General features: G+C 37.6%; 1 protein-coding gene across 4 annotated transcripts in view; it reads right to left on the minus strand.

The window, feature by feature from the left end:
• COL19A1 (collagen type XIX alpha 1 chain) overlaps positions 1-21,035 on the minus strand; it is a 215,218-nt gene that overhangs the window by 46,786 nt on the left and 147,397 nt on the right. For all 4 annotated transcript variants that reach the window (XM_064447840.1, XM_064447838.1, XM_064447839.1 and 1 more), the window contains 13 exons: positions 17,765-17,827; positions 16,936-16,980; positions 15,932-15,967; positions 14,955-14,990; positions 14,791-14,844; positions 13,530-13,583; positions 8,880-8,933; positions 6,780-6,869; positions 6,395-6,439; positions 6,215-6,292; positions 4,874-4,909; positions 4,713-4,766; positions 4,571-4,624 (listed from right to left, as the gene is read on the minus strand). In XM_064447840.1, coding sequence (XP_064303910.1) covers positions 4,571-4,624; positions 4,713-4,766; positions 4,874-4,909; positions 6,215-6,292; positions 6,395-6,439; positions 6,780-6,869; positions 8,880-8,933; positions 13,530-13,583; positions 14,791-14,844; positions 14,955-14,990; positions 15,932-15,967; positions 16,936-16,980; positions 17,765-17,827 — 699 coding nt within the window. The remainder of the gene's footprint in view (positions 1-4,570; positions 4,625-4,712; positions 4,767-4,873; positions 4,910-6,214; positions 6,293-6,394; positions 6,440-6,779; positions 6,870-8,879; positions 8,934-13,529; positions 13,584-14,790; positions 14,845-14,954; positions 14,991-15,931; positions 15,968-16,935; positions 16,981-17,764; positions 17,828-21,035) is intronic.

Genomic DNA, 21,035 nt, shown 5'->3' on the forward strand with positions numbered 1-21,035 from the left:
TGCAGTTAATGTTTTACACAACACTATCAATTCTGATGGTTCTCATTGCTTCTAAAGTTTATAAAGTTACATATATAACTGATAACATATATATTGGCAGAAGCTATTTTTAATGAAAACTCTAAAGAAAGATCAGGGTTTCAAATATAGTTTTTAAATATTAATTATTGCTGTCTATCCAACCTAACAACGTAATTCTTTGTTACAATTTCAATAAAGTTCCTTAAACCATGACAACAACATAACTCCTGAATATTGTAAATTGCACTTTAAAATATTAACAATATATTGTTCCTTAGGTATCATACCAGCAACCACTTATCTCTATTGGAAAGTCTCTCAGACTATTCTCACCTGTTTATCTTCAGTTGTTTTCCATCTGCTTTTTCATAGGCTTTGACTCTACTCTGAACTGTAGCATGAATTGTGGAGATGCCAAAGCTAACTTCAATCAGCTAGCTCAGATACTGGAACTAATCCAGCTACAGCAACACGAGCAACTTATATAGTGTTTTGTCCTGCCTTTAAACATTAAGAATTAGTGCAAAACTCTGTGGTGCCACAGCTAAAATTTCTACCGATATTAAAGCTAACCCATTTAAAGCTTAACCAATAGGTGTACACTGTACTGCAATATATCTCAGATTTCCAAGTGCGGCCATTAAACTTATATTTAAAGCCTCCCTGTAAAAACTGATGGAACTGGTTGTCAACAGCTTCACTCACAAATGGACTCTTCAATTACCAGTGCTCATTTCTTCTTCTTGCAATTGCTAAAGCAAAAGTAGCCCTGGGCACACTACAAAATTAGACACATTGAAAATTCGTTACTGTTTTTGTTCAGTCTGTTTCAATCATTTCCATCTTGAAGAAGAAAAATAAAATGAAAACACTTTTGTAGCACATTAGAAAAACTGTCAGTTGGTAGCAAAGGGCGTCAAATACCAGCTCAAGAGAAGCACTGCTGAACGTACTTAACCATAAGTGCAATTAGGAGTATAACATTTACAGGGTAGTATCACCACCTTTGAAAGCACGCTGAGAACTTTTCCAGGGTAAGACATAGCCACCTAACACAACTTAAGGACATAACTAGGTAATGTGTGAAGTCCATCCCCTGCTCTTAAAAACCTGTAACAAGCCTTTAAAACAACAACCATATCCCCACATGGCCTGACTTTGCATCCTTCTCCTTGGAACAACATTTTACAGATAAGCAGGCTATTACCATGTCATCTGTCGGTCTTTCTGCTGGACTACACACGTGTAATTTCCCCACTCTCTCCATTTTTCTAATGTTTTTATTTTAGCTGCAATACCGCTTTATGGTACAGGCCCCCAGGCCCTCAGTGTGGAAGGGTGCTAACCTCCAGCTGCAAGGACACACCAGGTATGAGAGCAAGCCTACTGCGTATGTGCCATACAGTTCATCTGCTCTGTAGGTACAGCAAATCCAGCCTAATTGCACAGATACTGTAGAGTCATAGCTGTGTGTGCTCAACTCTGGATAAGTGTATATGCTGAGCTTTTGAAAATGTTAAAATGGCCTTAACTCTTCGAACTCACTCCTGCTTGCTACATCTTTCTTTAAAAATGTTCTCTCAAATGAGAAGAGTATTTTAACAGAGCAAAAGGCAATAATACTACTGTTAGTAAGTTCTACCATTTAGACCTGTCTGTTTAATAGGGGCATCAGATTTTTTACTTACATTTAGTTTACAGTGCACTGTGCCTTCCAGACCTATTCTGCTTATAGATTTTGTTTCTTCTTATCAAGCACTTTGTGCTCGACTGTCTCGAGTTTAATCTTGTTGACTTCAGACTGTCTCTGAATTTTAAGTTTTTATTATATCTTCAAAAAGCTAGCAATCTTTCCCAGTCCAATTGCAGTTTATATCTACTTATCCTAATCAAATTAAATCACTGACAAGAACCAGGCATGGGAGAGACCTCTCTTTCCAAGTTTGACAGTAATCTGCTGATAGACACTCATATCCATATTTTCTAATAAGCATTAACTACATGGCAATTACTTCAAGACCATTTCTAGCTTGCTTATAGAAGCATCATAAGGACAGTCTCAAGTTTTACTGAAGCCAAGGTATATAACTTGACTGTTTCCCTGTCTTTCCCAAGAAAGTTAACCTTCCAGAGACAGAAATCTGATTTATTCCATTACTGGTTCGTAACAAAATTATGCCATCTTGTGTTTCCACTTTATCATTCATATCACTGCTACTTAGAATTAATTAAAAAAAATATTTCATATCTTTCTTGTAGTCAGACTATTTTCAATTGACCTATTACACTCTGGTTCATTTTCTGTTCACATTTTATGAAGATATGTTTTCTGTTAGTGTCTCTCCCTTCCTCAAAAGCCCCATCCTTCTCAAAGTACTCAAAGGTACCTGCTAATCATTTAGAGACTGCTTTGGTTCATTCTTTGGGTGAATTACACCAGATCTTTGTGGTGTGTCTAAAACCTCTTTAACTAATTATTTTTTGAATAAATTAAAATTCATTTTAGGCATTCTCTGAAAAGCAATTTTTTTTTTCAGTGAACAGTGAAAAGCCACTGAATTATTCAACTTTCTCTGCACAATCTATAATTTGATCTCCATGATTATTAAATAATAGACTTTACTGGTCTTTCAAATAATTGTAGTCACAGTGCCTTTTTCTTGTTTTTATATCCATTCCTAACTGAAGTTTATTTTATATTACAATCTTTGTGACTCTCTGACCTGAGTTCTACCTTCATACTCCATGTCAGTGAGAGACCTACTTTTATGTACTGATTTTAGGCCTTTGAGGAGCTACTGATACTCTTACGTGTCTCTTAAAGCACTGAACCAGTTCGCTAATGCAGGAATCAGGGAATGAACCGCTCAGAATCACTATCCTGATTCCTGATAATCAACAGCACATACATGCTACCTAGTTCCCAGGCTGTTCTCTGAAGAAAGCTGACTATTCCCTCCAAGAGGAAATCTTTGTGTGATTTCAGGGCTAGTTTATCCCTCCATAAGCTCCTTGTTGTCAGTCCTCAGGGTTACTTGTTGACTGCTGTATACCTGTACCATCGAATGTTTAATTGAAAGCATGATATATTTTACTGCCTAACACATTCCTGCAGCAGCTCTGGAGCATTTTTAATCTCTTCACAGGCTACCAGCAGCTTGCAGACTAGATGGGAAAACTTTGCCTTAGATTTGCATTGCTGGACACTTGGAGACAGACCTCACTCATAAGACATGATGCAAGTCTCCACGTCTGAGGAGTACATGTGATGGTCACGTATGTGAAGAATTGCTAGTTTAAGAGACGAACAGACTGAGACTGCTGAGATACTCTACTCACCCAGTGAAAAGCCAAATTTACGCCTTGTTAAGGAGTAGAGATTTTGCTAAAGGACGTAATACAGTTCAACTGTTAGGTTTTGTAATTTTTATTTTCCTTTGTTTTGACATGTCTTAAGTAAATACTATCACCAATGTGTCTCCCTGTTGTTTTGAAAACTGTGGCTTTGACTAAAATCTCTTGGGAAATATAAAATCCTATAAAGCCAGCAGGATCACAGGTGAGTTTAACAATTTGATTTTTAAGCTCTTGTTTTAGCTTGTTTCTTCCAACCACCTACAGATTTTTATTTATTTTGTATATATTATTATATTTTATTTATATCAAACAACTGCTCAGGAATTCAGAAAGCTTCATTTACTGTTATAAAAGCCTCTGTAAGCATTTGTTTCTAAGGAGAAGCTTCCTTTTTGAAAGTTCTGAGGTAGTTGTTGGGACTCCAGAGAGGAGCAGGAAAAATGACCGAAGTTTTGCCTTTATGCCAATTTTGCAGATACGCTCATCGGACTCTCCTGACTCCCATGTAATATACTCAGTTATCTCTAAGGGTGTAGTTTGGTGTGAGGCATGTGCAGGCTTCTTGGATCTTATAGTTCTGGACTTCATTAAATCTGTAAAGCTATAGCATCGTTAAATACATATCATTGCTGTAATACGTACCCAAGAGGAGATGATAACACCTAAAGTGCAGTAAAGGACCAGAATTTATTTAGTGTTTTTGTTTTCAAACCCAGCCACTTAACTTTTCATTAGTGCTAAAGGGAACTGATTGCATTAGAAAGTAACAATTTTCAGAATTTCATGAAAAATTCATGTTTTGTTTCTGTGGCATAGCAAAATTAGCTTTGGAATTCCCGAACTTTTCTCTTCAGTCTTTTAAAGGGATCATCAAAGTATGCTCCTGAAAATTTGCATTATGCAGAACTGCTTCTGAGGCTGAGGAATGCTATGCCAAGTTATAGCCTGGCAGAAACTCTAGTACACAAACTGTAACACCTGAAAACAAGGTATTTATCTAGTATACATTAACATAAGTTTTATACTGCAATATAATCAAGTAAAGAAAGAAAAACAAACCAAAACAAAGGATATAATAATTGAAAAATCAAATTAACTTAATTGTACTTCTAGACTAGTTGGTTGTCTCACCTCCTTTAAATTTAAAACATTTACACCAAAGTGAATGCACAAGCTTTCTATGTGTACATACAGGATCACCTGGAGGGCCTGGTAGTCCTGGCTTTCCATCTCTTCCTGGAGTGCCCTAGAAACAAATGTAAAATTTGATGGCCTTAAGTCATTGACAATGGACACATTACTTTTTGCTGTATATACAGAGAACTGTCACTTACATTAATACCAGGGGTACCTGGAGTTCCTGGTAATCCTGGGGGTCCCCTAGGTCCCTAAGAGCAGGAAAGGTCATTTAAGATTTAAGAATAATTTTCATTTACTGGAAACTTCTTAAACTAAATTAATGCTTTTTATATTAAAGAGAGAACTTATATCCTACCTGCATACCTGCTGATCCAGTTGGACCTACAGGACCCTGCAAGAAAACTCCAAATAATCAGTAGTTATACTTTGTGGGTTAAGGGAAATGAACTTCTTAAAAAATACTGATTGTGGGATACTGGTGCAGTTCACATTGCAAGAAAGACTTGCTTTAAGGTTTGGCTTTAAATCCAAACCTAATTTTGCCAAAATTAAAGAATTCAAGATTTTGCTGAGGCTCATTTTTAAGGGCAAGTAATACCAAAGAATAATAATCTGTGGTGAAACTTGCTATTTACCTAGGAGATTCATAAGAAAAGCTGTTATTCAGTTGGATAAAACCAAATTAGATTATTTAAATATAAATGGGTAATTTTAAAAATTAATATTTGAAAATCTTTTAACTGAATAAATTTTTAAGGATTATTACTTTAGAATGAGATCTCAGTGGGAATCTCTAGTCACCTTTCTCAAACATTTTCTTGTTGTACCTGAGTCCTGTCAATGAACTGAAATATATTAGCTGACTGTATTGGTCTGGACTGAAGAGAGATTGCCCTATTCACCACAGTAGAACACATGTAATAACGTGTACCACCTACCATCTACACCATCAATACCATCAATTTTTTTACTGTATAGTCTGAAGACACTGCAGATGGCTTTATTTAAAGGCAATAGAAAGAGAAAAACCTGGGAAACAATCTGAATAACTGAAAGAGTTATTGCTTTAAAAGTTATTTAGTATGAATGCTGTAAATACACTGCATGAACTTGCTTCATGTTTGAATTGAAACTGCACAGAAATGCGTGAAGCAAGCTGTGCAAAATCAGGACTTTACTGTTTTCCTGGCATAGTACCTGGCACAGTAAGGTTCTCATTTATAAGCAGTAGACCTAAGCTTGCAATTAGAAGTCATCACAAATGGAAAAGCAAGGAGCTGATGCAAAGCCTTCCACATCTCTTCCACATGTCTTCGCCTTTTCCAGTACCAGTGTGGATTTCAAAATGCCATCACCGACAATGTCGAGTATACCTCTTCTGTTGTACCAGTACTCAGGCTGGATTTTGCCAACAACTGAAAAGAATTGTTGCTTAGAAACAGACACAGTCTGAAGATGTCCCATCACTAGGAAGCGCATCTGTAAAGTAGCCATTGACTCTTTCAGTTCTCTAAGGCTTCCATTTCTCACTTAGGACTAGATCTTTCTAGGTGTGGATAAAGGGAAAAGGTGCTGAGTTGGGAGTCATGTAAGAAGGAAGTTCATGGCTTGGCTTTTTACTCTGCTTTGTTTACTTGTTGCAGTTTCTCAGCAATGCACAGTGAGAAGCCCAGATTGTGGGCGTTGGTATACTTACTGGTGATCCCTGAATGCCTATTCCAGGGGGCCCCATCTCCCCAGGTGCTCCTTGTACACCAGGTAGTCCTCTTTCTCCCTGAGAAGGGTAAAAGGCTTTTAGTTACAACAGGTCTGAAAATGTAAACTAGCATATTATCCTTGTTTTTTTAGAAACAGGAATAATAGATTTTTTTTATACCTTTGGTCCCCGTGGACCTGGGTTTCCAGGAATACCAGTGGGACCCTAAAAAAAAAAAAACCCAGAAAAAAAAATTTCTGTTTTGAAATCAAAGAGACTAGCTGAATTTTATTGCCAAAATTAGTCAGCCTTTATGAATAAACTATGACATATTTACACATTTTCCATGTTAATACCACTGTCACTAGGGGCATGTGTGAGCCTTGCACTATTTCTAGGCTACATTTTAGTGCACTTACAATACCGTTATAACATATACTTCAATTTTGAATTTACATCCAAAGAAATACTTGTTCTGGTTTCCTTCATTGCATAGGGAGAATTCTTTAACAGTTGTCCCTACAAGAAATAAAGTCATAAATGCCTTTTCTGATTATGGACTTACTGGTGTTCCAGGCAGACTTGGTCCAGGAGGCCCCACATCACCTTTTGGACCTGGATGTCCAGGGGGTCCCATAATCCCACCAGGGTCTCCCTACAAGATAAATTTGAATCATTAATTGAAATGTAAGGATTTTATCTTCTGAAAAAATTCTAAATATTATCAAGGTTATCCTAGAAAGTGCCAGTACTTTGAGAAGAAATAGAGAAGAAAAAACCCCCATATTTTCCTTCAAAAGGTTTCAGAAGAAGAGGCATGGACCACACAACCACTAGCAGTTAACTAGCATTCTCTTGTTTTTCCAGGCTTGCAATCCATCTGATCTACACTTCTTTGTCCCCAGACCCCTAACACGCAGGTTGTTGTTAAACCCTGCCAATTCACAGTAACACCCTCAAACTGTCTCTCTCCAGTTATCTACCCCTAGTGCTAAAACTCTGGTCTTCACTGTAGTCCTGTTTATGCCTCTATTTCTTACTTCAATGCATGCAGTGTCTCTTGCTCCACATCTCTACAACTCCTCCTGCTTACACAGGTGAATTTGTGACTTCCATTACTCTGTCCTCTTGTCTTTTACATGCTCCTGTAACATTCTCTGTGACTCTTTCTGAATCTACTACTTTCCATTTTGCAAGACAAATACATTTTTGTCATTGTTCCACAGTTATTTTCTTCTCCTGCCTTTTCATCAGCTCTGTTGGCTGGAGCCAACGGTATGAGATTCAACAAGGCCAAGTGCCGGGTCCTGCACTTCAGTCACAACAACCCCATGTGACGCTACAGGTTTGGGGAAGAGTGGCTGGAGAGCTGCCTGGAGGAAAAGGACCTGGGGGTGTTTGTCAACAGCCAGCTGAACATGAGCCAGCAGTGTGCCTAGGCGGCCAAGGAGGCCAACAGCAGCATCCTGGCTTGTATCAGGAATAGTGTGGCCAGCAGGAGCAGGGAGGTGATTGTGCCCCTGTACTCAGCACCGGTGGGGCCACACCTCAAGTACTGTGTGCAGTTTTGAGCCCCTCACTACAAGAAGGAACTGAGGTGCTGGAGCATGTCCAAAGAAGGACAACGAAGCTGGTGAAGGGTCTAGAGAACAAGTCTTATGAGGAGCAGCTGAGGGAACTGGGGGTGTTTAGCCTGGAGAAGAGGAGGCTGAGGGGAGGCCTTATCGCTCTCTGCAACTACCTGAAAGGAGGTTGTAGCGAGGTGGGGGTCGGTCTATTCTCCCTAATAACAAGCGATAGGATGAGAGGAAAAGGCCTCAAGCTGCGCCAGGGGAAGTTTAGGTTGGATATTAGGAAAAACTTCTTCACCGAAAGGGTTGTCAAACATTGGAACAGGCTGCCCAGGGAGGTGGTTGAGTCTCCAGCCCTGGAGGTATTTAAAAGAAAGGTAGATGTGGTGCTTAAGGATATGGTTTAGTGGAGGACTTGGCAGTGATAGGTTAGTGGTTGGACTCAATGGTCTTAAGGGTCTTTTCCAACCTTAACGATTCTATGATTCTATGGCTTCCCTTGTACCTCACAGTGTATAAATACCATAATGTATCACACAGCTCACAGTATGCCTATATATCCTCTTTTCTCCCCCGCTCTACATTCAACATATACACACACACCCCATTTTTAACTCTTGTTGATGTAGCTGAATTCTAACTAAGGGATTTATACACAGAAAAATACAGTGCCATAAAGAGATCCAAGACTTGGCTCGCATCTGAGAGTATAGCTGCCCCAGGGCTCTGCCAAGGTGAATATATCTGACTGTGAAGTGGGATTTTACACACTAGTCTGGTTAGGACACTACACAGGAAAGGCTGGTCTGTGGTCAGGACCTGAACTGCCATTTCTGCACTGGACCAATTTATTCTAAGAGCCCAATGCAACCTCTTCAAAATATTACGTAAATTCTGAACCTAAAGAGCAACTGGGATTGCCAAATTGGCCTGCAGCATCTCCGAGGAGCAGACAGGGGTTGCTGCTTGTACATTTTAAAATCAGTTCATAAAGCAGACACAGATGCACTACAGAAAGATGGAAGGTTACTTCAGAGATGACAGTCTAATACGCTATAACATATCAAGCTTAATTAAAAGCACTTAAAATGTACCTTGTCTCCTTTAACTCCTGGGTTTCCCGGCACCCCATGCTCTCCTGGTAAGCCCTGGAATTAATAAAAATATAACTGTACATTTTTATAGCTATTCCCTTAAAGATTATCTAAAATTACAGATGAAAATGTGTTTACACTGGATTATTTACTGTGCATTAGTATTCACCCAAAATGTTAAAGGGTACAAGTTAATGAATGCTTTTTAACCAAATATATGATTACTTTTCTTTAAGTTGAAATGCAGTAATCAAGATTATTTTCTGGACCCTATCAGGGCAGTACGGCAGAGACTGACAGGTTTCTTTCTTCAATTTCAGAATAATTCCATGTCTTAAAAATCATTCATTTCTTCAAGGAAGGCAGTAGCAGGTACAAACTTCAGTTTTAAATAAGTGTTTTGTCTCTTTTGCCTATGAAAGGCTGCATGATTTCCTACACTATTTAAATATCCAACTGTGTATCTTAAAAGCCTTGATGAATTCCTACTCCCGCACATTACTTAATCCACCAGATTATTTTAAAATGTTTTAGATACTTAATGGACAATCAAATATTATCTGCAAAATAAATATATTCCATCCTTTCTTTTGTCTACATCTTATGATATTTCACGTTTTGATTTTAACGTCTGTATTTTCCCTTGCCCTTTTCATGAAGGATTTTTTATAAATGCAGAGAACTGAAATAGATTAAAAACTAAATAGAAACTACTTAAATAATAGGGAAGGGTAAATTGTGTTCTCTTACCACGCTGTAGCAAATACAGAAAAAAACTTTTTCCATAACCCTTCAATGCTATTCAACCAACTATTGTATCAAGCATTTTATTAAGAATACAAGTAATTTTCACAAATAAATGATAAAATTGTCAAAACTGAACAGTAAAATCTAAGTATGATACTTAATCCAGAACCGCAAATGAACTTTCTAAGACAGACATATTGTTTTTACTTTTCTTCACAGTGTAGAACATAGTTTTGTGAACACTGGCATATGAAGGATGACAACATTTTCATGCCAGTAATGAGGGTTCAACATCTGTGTGTTTGCTTTCTCTGCTGCATTCTGTCCTTAATAAAGACAGGCAGCTATGTGTTTCATCCAGCCATCCAAATTAAAGGCATAAGAAAAAAAAACCCAGTACCTTAATGAAGAATATGCTGCTTATACCAACACAAAATCATTATAAGAATATATGGAAGTTTAAATTTACTGATTATGGATCAGACACCTTATCCTAACCTGCCACCTTTTGATATTGACATAAAATACATATAGTCTATCTTTCCTAAGGATTTCTCAGATTATTTTTTTTTGTTGTTGGATCAAGCTTTAGGGATATCTTAGGAAAGGAAAGAAGCAAATCTTATCTGCTGGATGATTCTTTGATGATGTAAGTGGAAGTAAAACAATTTTCAATCTTTCATGATTTTCATCATACTGCATAAGATGAATGATTATATTTGTTAATCCATAATGTTTCATCTTTAGAAGATAAAACAGAACAATGAGCCTGGAACCATATACATGTTTCTATAATATGTTTAAATATATGTTTTTATATACTAAAGTCGTGTGTACAAATATGGGTCTTCAGGATCATCTATATCTAGGACCTACATCTATTATATATAGTAATTATCTGTTCATAATGTCGCTTGATCAAAGATCCAGCAGAACAGCAGTTTCAAAAGCAGCAATTATGAACTCAAACAGGATGATGGCAACACAAGCAAAACAAAAATGTAGTATTTTGTTATCTTTCACAGTAAGGTTGGGGGTCTATATATAAATAGAATCACAGCAGAAAAGGCTTACGAACTATTGTTATAGAAGGCAGGTGAATTAGACATAATTTAAAAAATGTGTGCCTCAACTAAGTAGGAAAATAAGATATAAAGAAATGGTCAATAAGTACACAGTACAAAATGATTAAATGCAGATTTGAATAATAGGGTTTTTTTTTCCCTGCCAGGAGCTGAAGACACTGTACTCCAGCTGTCACTTTGCTTATATCCTTAAGACTTTTAACAGGTCAACAATAAAAAGTCTGCCAGCTGTGTACCACTCAGAACTGTATTTTAATATTAATAAAGTATATGACTTAAAAGTCTGTTCACAGCAAGAGTTCTCTGCCACAAAGCAGTCTCTGAGCATGTGTGGAAAGGCCTAAGACAAAATGGAGCAACATCAACTCCTAAGTGCTTCTGTGTATAGAAGTAAGATAAAAACCAAAACCAACCCACAAAGCAAAGATTAAAATCCCAGTTCTTTTCAGGTGAATGGCTTAACTGCTAGGCTAAAGCCAAGCTCTCCATTGCCTGCTTTTCCTGGTCCACTTCTTCGATCTAGCCAGTCAAACCTCCAAAATGGTACTTGAAAAACATTTTACAGTTTATGGAGGAAGGGAAGGGAGAAGAACGAGGGAGAGGGGGTAGGTGCCACTTGTTAGGTTATGTAACGACACCACTATCACGGACCTAATTTCAGTTTACATGGGGGATTAGGCAGAACACAGCGTCTGCACACCTAAAAAGGGATTGCACCATAATTTGGAATGGAGACAGGGAGCCACCTTCTTGGAATAGACCTTCTGCTATATTAGGGTGTCAAGCCAAATGCTCAGGGAACTTTCAAGCTTAGTATAACCATGCTTGATAGATTAAGATGCTTCCTAGAGTATTCAGACTGGATTGAAGTTTCACCCGTGCTCTTCCTACCTGAAGGCACAAGGGTTACAGTTGTGCTGAATCTCGGGAGAGGATCCTACCAGTTTGAGGGATCCCAGCTGGCCAGCAGACCCATCAGTCTGTTGCCCAGAAGCACAACAGACTAAAACTCCCATGAAGGAGGCCCCTGTCAACTTGACAAACCCTAACCAGTAGGCAGACCTGAATACAGGGCACCCAAAAGCGTAATAACTACCAGTGCATTAAAACTCTGCTGAGTTCCACCCCGCCCACTGCCCACTCCCCCACTACCTCGACAATCCTAACTTGTCAGTTTTGCACCCACCGGCATAAAGGTTATGGGCACACTACATCTCTGGTGAGGTGTCCCATTCCCACACTCCTCCTAGCAGGCCTCCCTCAACAGGCCATGATCTAAAGATTCAATAAACCATCTGTATCCTGCTTCTGACACCATCTCTCAGCCTGTAGTGGATCTGGATATTGGGTTTTATTTAAGAACCACTGAGATGAGAGCTTTTAGCCTTCTTGATTATCTCACACCCTCGCTCTCACCTGTTCCCATGTTAGTACTACATTCATTGGGTCCTGACTTCCCTCTCTAGCAGGTAGATTGTTGCTCGGCTGGGACGGTTGGGCAGCAAGGTGTCTTGGTTTGTGTTGTGCAGCTGCTCACAGTTACCAGTCTCAGGTGCTAGTGGCTGAGGCCCCTGGCAATTGTTTCCATGCATCTCCCTGATCTCCACAACCTTCCCCCACTTCCAGGACCTTTCCTCCAGCCAAGATCTTCCCCCCTTTCTTGAGAGAACACCTCTTGCCTTTCACGTACCCTTCTATTTTGGCACCAGTTCTTCTTCTGGGTATGCTCATTCCTCAGTTCTTGCCATCTAAATAGCCCACATGTGGAAGCACAACAGGTGATCAGCCTCCAGACTGGTGAGTCTGTTTCATGTCTATTAACTGGAGACCCTGGGTGTAGCACTTTTCTTTAGTCCAGATGCTATCAAAATTTAAAAGCAGTTGCTACTGTTGCATCTAACAGGTAGTAGGCTTCTGCTTGAGAGTTCAGCAGTTCAGGTTTTGACATTCTTGCACAGACACAAACACATATTATCTGCCACCTGTCAGTGTCCACAAACTAAGCTATTTTTCACTTATGGCAACCACATAATGGCTTTAGGCACTTTATGACTGTCAGGAAGCCCCTGCACAACTGAATTGGAATATCAACCGATAATCATAAGAATAATCTCTCATTCCACTTTCTGCAGAAGTATTGTAGTAATTTAATCTATTGAACAGTAATTAAAAAAGGACTTTTCTATTAAATTCTTTCAAACCAATACTTCTACTCCGGCTAAAGATTTTAATATTGTCCCCAGCTTCAATGGAATTATGTCTTGCTCTGAATATGAGTTTTAGTCATAAATCTGACCTAAATTCTGTGATAATTAACGTAATTGTTTATTCCATTCACCTTATTAATCTTTATCCCTTTTACAGGAAGTAAAACAATTCAGAGTAATACAAAACCACAGACAGAAATAAAGAAGGCCATGTGTTTAAATCCTTGGGGTACTCTTACTTTCCTTGTTTCTTCTCATTTTGCTCCCCACACACTGTCCTTTCCAGCTCACAATGTAACATTACTAAAACTCTGCTAGAAATCTTTTTAATTTTCACCTACTCGTGTGAGATAAAAGTGAGTTTTGTAGAGCTAATTATCTGTATTAGTATTATCATTCTTACTTGTCCAATTGCAACACAAGGACAAAAAGAACATAAGCAACTAGCAGAACTCTATCCCAAGGCATCCCATACTACTGCGTTTTGACACTCAATTACTATAGTACCACCCACAAAAGGAGCACCTATGATAACTTCTGTGGTACTGCTTCACTGGCTGACTGCTCACACACCACACTTCCACAGCTTGGTGAAACTGCACAATACGTACAACTTCTCCTGGCTCTCCCCTGGGTCCAGCAGGTCCTGGAGGTCCTTGCAGTCCCTGTGATATGATATAATACACGCTTGAAGTAAAAGTCAATACACCTGTTGTAATTTGGCACAAAGCATTTCATATATAAATAGATTAAAACATCTGGCATTAAGAATTATCTTCTACATGGAGTAAGAAGTACAGAGTTTGCTCATTCTCCCTTAATCTAATGTTTAGTCCAATAAATCTTTGGGACTATATGTACAAAATCCAAAGTACGTATACGAAGGGAATACAAGTAAATACAAATGCACTACCTAAAGGGAAAGACAAAACAAAAGGAGCAAATCAAGATTTTCTCCCTCAAGGGACAGATCCAGAAGTTATGTTTTTTAACTACATGGTGGGTGTTCCTTCTTTTTTTTGGAACAGATCTCATCTGAAGGATTCCAGAGCACTAAAAGAAAAACGGATTGAGGTGAAGAGATAAAAGGATGACTTGGTTCAAACCCTAATAATCCTTTGGCTCTCTATGAGCCTCTTCTGGAAGGTAAACAGTGTGAAAGTAACGTAGATTTCCTCTGCAGTAACAATTATTTCAGTAGCTCCTACCAAGGAAGGACATTAGTCTCCAATGAGCAGTCTAAGGAGTCGGAGTGGAGAATCATTTTTAAGATCACAGTTTCGTGGACCCTGTAGCTGCACCTGGGACTTCTTTCGATGATCTAAGGAACCTGCATACTATCATATCAAATATGAATAGTGTTGGGTGGTGGTTGCATTTTCACAGTTTCCAATTCTACCTTTATTTGATACAATTCAAGGCATCATGAGAGATTCTGAAGAACATCTGCACTTCAGTTACTTTCTTCAAAGTGAGGCAAAGACTATTTTGGCATTATCTGTAGTCTCGTAGAATTGAACATAGGAACCACTAATGCACTGGTAGTGGTTACTCCTTCCCTCACTGATGGATAAAGAGAATACACCCAGCTACCACTAGAACTGTAATTGCAAAATGGGTGCTTATATTCTTGAGTGACCAAATAACATTTAAGCTTTGCATAAATATTCCTTGCTGAGTGATGCTGAGCTTAACAAGAATTTTATGAACTGAAAGTAAAATACCCATGATCTATGTACAAACTTTTTATATAAACTATTTGCATTCTCTGCCATTTAAAACTAGCTGAAGAGCTGGTAGCACTCAAAGTCCTCTTACATAACAGCGTAGAATGTAATGGCTGTTAATACCACAAAAATACCTTTCACCTACCTTTGATCCTGGATTTCCAATATGACCAGGTGGTCCTGGGTCTCCTGTTTCACCCTAATGATATTTTTTGAGAAAATAAAATAAAAATCCAAATTTACTGTTACATCTCCCAGTATCAGCTAGGTACACCAGAGATGTATACAGTGTGTCCAAGTCAAAAATACCTTATTTCCTTTTGATCCCTCCATTCCAGTTTCTCCCTGAAAACAGCAGGCACAACCACAAGAAGTTAGAACTGTAACTAAGGTCCACGAAGAGTTTAATCTACTACTTTAAATTATTATAATATAGATTGCAAACTTAACAATATTGAGAAAGTATTAAAGAATTTCTGATGCCTTGTGCAAAATCTGAAAGGCATTCCTCAATCAAAATAATTATTTTTGCAGGTGTTCCTAGTGTTTTAAAGAAAAATTGTTTGAAAACACCACATTTGCTTAAGAGCTTCTCCAGTCTAAAACCTATTCTTCACCACTAAATCTCTACTGGTGACAAAGTATTCATCTCCAAAACCACACATTATTACAGTATGCCTTATTTTGGTTATTATATTATGTTAATCACAAGTATCTGAGCAACCTTCAGTTGTGTATTAAACAACATAACTAGCTTTTGTCAAATGTAATGAGACAGGACAATAGTTAATTAAAAATAAGCAACACATGTAAACAGACTTACAGAATATCCATATTCATATTACAGAATATGAAAATATCCCCCAAAATAACAAAAAAATCAACCACACGTAAAATGGCTATAAGAAAACTGCCTGGTGTTAAATGCCACACTGGAAACTGGTAAAACAATTTAAAAAGTACAGTTCAGCCCACATATTATTTTGTGAAATAACCAAAAGAAAGATCCTTCAGGGAACAAAAAAACCAGTGTACTTTAAACTCAGCTCATGGACTGTACCAACTACAGAAATGCTGAACAGCAGGGCATCTCTGTTTTTTATGTATAACCTGTGTGGACTTGATGCTGATGCATGTGTAAGGAGACAATACATATGCTATCCTATGTAATCACTGTATCTAATGAAAGTGTACAAAGAAAAGAATTACAGCATGAATACAGTAGGAAAAAAACATATAAAATGTAAATTATTCACATCAATAGTTCAAAACATAGCTATACTTACTGGATCTCCCTTGTCCCCTTTTTCAGAAGGCTCTCCCTACACAAACATAGGGAAGAGGTTAACACAGATTTATTTCAAATGATAAATAGCACATATGTCTGGTTTTGGTGAAGAGTCCTTGAAAAATGTCAGGGTTTTTTTCAAAACCTATATAAAATACAAGTATATGGACTACAGAAGTTTACTTGAGGGATGTTGTTGATTTAATGACAAGACCATGACATGTGTGTTCCTTTCAAGCAGGAGCACAAGGGAGGGTCAGGAACATGAACTAAAAAGAGTGACAATGTGTACAAATCTGACAAATTCTCAAACACAAGTGATTTATAACACACAGAATCATGAAACTGTCATACCAACAGAATAAAAAAGTTTCTACTCGCATTAAAACTGTTTATACACAAGGATATGACCAAAGAAACCAGCTGGAAGCTAACAACTGAATAGCAAAATGGCTTTTATCCAGTGAATGAAGAACTGGGTACATCACATGTTCCTAGAAAAAAACAGTACACACCTATTCCCCATTAACATCCCTCCCCCCCAAATCTTTCTGGAAAATTTAAGCTTAAACTAAAAGATATTAAATTAGGAAGTTTACTTATAAATTTTAGTAAGTTAAAGACTCCTGGTTTTTTCATATAAATATTGAAGATCATATTTGTAACTTGAAAAAGTATGAACGGCATCTAATTCATGAGGCAATCACCGCTCATAAACTTACATAAACTTAATTTTAAACTGGTATTCAGTAAAAGTCTGAATGTGTTTAAAGTTAAGGACTTTGTGAGCTGTTGGAACAGGGAAATTTACCTGCATACATAAATACTCTCTCAAGGAGGGGCTTGAGTAAATTACTAAGGACATTCAGAGACTGACAACTTTTCCTATGCCCAAATATATTTTCTTATCCTGAGTATATTTTCCCAGATTTGATTCATATTCAGCACATTCAGCCACCTTCTGGTATCACACATAAGCACAGAAGTAAGGAATTAATTTACCTTTTCTCCTTTTGCACCGGTTATTCCCAATTCTCCTTTTTGACCCTTTTAACAAAATAAATTATATTTAAAACCTTTTATATTCTAACAAATGCAAATAAACTTCTCATCTCCTTCAACTGTACTTCATTCTGTGTAGGGCACAAAATCCTAACTGTTATTGCAATGGAAATCTGAGATTTAAACATCTGCAAACTGATTTAAATGACTCTTTTCTACAGCAGATCTGCAGGCTTCTCAGTAAAAAACAGTGTCAATCCTGTGACATATCCAGAGCACTTGCCTCTTTTACTCCAAATTTAAAAGGCATCCAATTGTTAAAAAATCATTCCGCTGTTTAAACAGGACAGATGCCTATAAACAATACACTGTCATATGGTGTGGATTCAGAATTTGACTTCCACATAATTTTTAGAGGCTGACTACAAGTATTTTTGGTATGGCAAGTCCCATCACTACAGAGAAACTGCTTCAAATATTCATGATTTACCATGAAAAACATTTTCTGAATTTCAACATTTTTTAGAGTCTTTTCCCCCTAACTGGCAGGCCAGCTCATTGACTTCTCCTCAGACAGTGTTTTCGAAACCACACATAATTCTTCCTGCATTTTCCCTTTCTGGTTATCGTATATCAGTGGAGAAATGCTCACGTGGATAGCACAATGAGTTGGATATTGGACTACAGAGATCAAAGGGCCATTCATATCTAAGATCTATTCCTTCAAAGACCATTGTGATAAATCAAATAAAAGATACTGTGTTAAGGGTGGCAGAGATATGTTAGATAGGCACTTTGAAATTTCTCCAAATTCATCCAAAATGCTTACAACGTCTCCCTTCTGGCCTTTAGGTCCAGGGCTCCCAAGTAATCCTAGTAGTCTTGTATCACTCTGGGAAGAAATATCACACAAAGATCAGAGAACAGAGCATGTCACCATTTATTTATAGTAACAATTTATTTACCATATCAATTTAATGTAATTTACCAGTATGTAAATCCAGAAGTCCTAATTTACTACTAAAAGCCTATGGGATACTAAATGCCAGTGAGTACATCTAAGTAATGTATTGCAGCAGCACATCTTTTGTCATGCGTTCATACTCCAGTCAAACTAGCAGAAGATGAACAAAAGCATAAAAGAGAAATGTCTATGTTGAATATTACTATGCAAATCTGTGATTTTTTTTCTTCTTAACACAAAGAACATATTTTTATGCTCATTATTACGGTACATTTCTCAAGTATGTTAGAAAAGAACAATAAAAATCACTTCTATGACAAAAACACAAGCTTTTTACTTTTGAGCAGCATGAAATGTGAACAGAACTAATTTAATCTACTACAGCCTTGAGACGGAGAGGGAATGAATATGATCAATAGGCTCCTCACACTGCTCTTCAAAGAAAAGACAGATTTAAGGACAGATTCAGGTTGTATACTTGTTCAGGTATTATTGCACTGCATCTATTTACTTTTCTGTAGAAGGTAAAGACACAATAAAATACAAAGCAAATGGTTTCCTCTTCACAAAGCCACGCTCAGACTACCTAAGGGGAACACGTTTTCTTTTAAAGACAATGGAAAAAGCAACCAAACCAATGATCCTGACAAACGAGCTTGAGTCTGGACCCAAGAAGTCCAAATCCTAGAACACCTGCCACTGGGCTAAGTGGGAACCCTGAGCAAGCCAACTCCCCTTGTCATGTTCCAGTTCCTGTATGTCTAAAATGGAAGACCATCATGATGAATAAAAGTCCCATTTACACTCTCTTAATATTTTCAGAAGTTGATAAGTGAATATAACCTGAATAAAATTCATAGTTATTTTTATAGACTTTAATGTCCTAAAGGATATTCTTCAGTGTTTAGGGTTCATAACACTGTTACTCCCCTAATTATCAAAATCAGCTCTACAGCAAAAGGCAGATACCCGAAGAAGGGAACCTGAATATTGCTGAGAAGAGTTGACTACCGCTTGACTGAGAACAATCTAGGTGTCTGTTATTATGAGTATACTATAAGTTACAGTTTATTCTGAGTTGTGCTTTTTTTTTTGCGTAGATGGAAGAAAAAAAAGGGTATTAGACCAAATACCTAGTTTTAGGCTCTTTGCATATTTATACGTCATTTGCTCTTTACAACAAAATGTAAGTAAAATATGCCAAAGAAAAAAATCTTAGAAAAGCAATAATGAATTATTCAAGAAAGATGTATAATTATTACAAATTATAATGATTTTGAAACATTACCTGAGCAGATTGTAATGTAGTTTCCATTGCTTTGTGTTATGATTTCATTTTTAATTTTACACGTTGGAGAACATTTTGAATTAAGCTGATCTGCATGCCCTTTCCAAAGATGTTTAGAAGCAGGTTTGACTTAAGTGACCTTATATCGATGTACTGAAAACTGGTAAGTAAAAAAAATGACAAGCAGAGGCTTTGAAAGTCCAGGCAAAGGATGACAACAAAGGCCTAAGAGCATATAAGCAGAAATCACAAGGCCTCATTTACCAGTCACTGCAGGAACATAACACACAGAGCAGGGCAGAACCAGTTTCTTGGCATAACGAAGAGAATAAAATGCATACACCAAACACATGCAAAGCATCTTATTTGCACGGAAAGTGCAAAAGGCGTAACAAGAAGGAATATAACAATAGTCACACGCCTTGCAAGAACAGGCACAAAGGAAGAACGATGAGGGAAGAAATGCTCCAGCACTGTCTCCCACCCCATTAAGGATCAATGCTACTGCAGGTTCCTCTCACCTTTGTTAAGGAAACACTGCTGTTCTTGCCTTGCCATTCAGCACAATCTGCTGCTGCAATCAGCAGTTGCATTTATAGTGCTGTCTTTCACAGTATACTTGGATCAAGTAAATTATGCTTTTAAAGACTTGCACTCCAGCCTTCTTACATGATAAGGTGATTGACAGTGAGCCAGAAAAAAATTGGTTGCAACAAATTATAACAAATACATTGTGCAAGTACAACTACACATTGATACCATAAAGAAATCAGAAGAATTGCAAATCATCTACTAAGAAACAGAGATATTACAGGGAAAAAGGCCATTATTAATTATGATGGGCCTTAAGATCTCTCTCACTGACCCCCCACATTTCTTGGTAGCAGTTTCTCATCATCCCTAGAAACACCAGTGCAAAGAAGTCGTACTAATATCCTCAGGAAAAAAAAAGATACTAAAATCTCTATAGCAACAAAAATGTGGTCACAATTTAAATGCTTTAAAAAATCAAACTGAAAGAAGACCTTGTGAGATCCTTGAGAACATTCATAAGATCTTGGAAAATGACAAGACCATTTCTAGTGGTGTAAGGAAACTCAAAAACATCAGAATATCACTGAAATATCATCTTACAAATGAAAATAACTGAGGCACGTTACAAGTTATACGCTGGAATGTGAAAGATTGCTTGGTACCTCCAAGGTGCAGTGAACAAAGTCAGCACTCATGATTCTATGTAATAGTGTGGGGCAAATAGGAAGGTCGTGCAAAGATCTGCCTCAATGAATAATCACTGCAAAGCAGACAGGTGAGCTTGTGTTTGATGACCTCTCTGATGTCTTTGTCTTGTCCTTGATCAGAATATCCCATTCCCAGCATAATACGCATAGAAACTAATAAGTTTGCTGAAGCAGTTGGAGACTTAATTTGACTCTAGGAAGATCTGAACACGTAGTTACAGAAAGTTTGTGTATTTAAGATGTGCTACTTGAATCAGAAAGCCATGTCCTCTCTCATCTGAAGCCAAACAGCATTTCCTCATTGAATAGTTAATTGCTCATGACAGAGTCATTAAAATATTCAAACTAGACAGCTGAAGGAAGAAGAAATTTGGTTAAGCTGTACAGAATTTAAAAGATGATTATTTTATAGACACAGAGCAGCTGGTCTACATTTTTCCAGAATATTGTTAAGTAGGAAATATAACACACCTTAGAAACTCTTAGAGCCTTACAATGATATGAAACATGATTTTTGGAGACGGATGCTTGCCACTTCATGAAGATCACCACTGTCTGCATTCCCTCCTGCAGAATTAACCTTAATGGGACTATCAGGGTAAAAGAG

The sequence above is a fragment of the Phalacrocorax carbo genome, chromosome 3, assembly GCF_963921805.1.
Source record: "Phalacrocorax carbo chromosome 3, bPhaCar2.1, whole genome shotgun sequence".
NCBI lineage: Eukaryota > Metazoa > Chordata > Aves > Suliformes > Phalacrocoracidae > Phalacrocorax > Phalacrocorax carbo.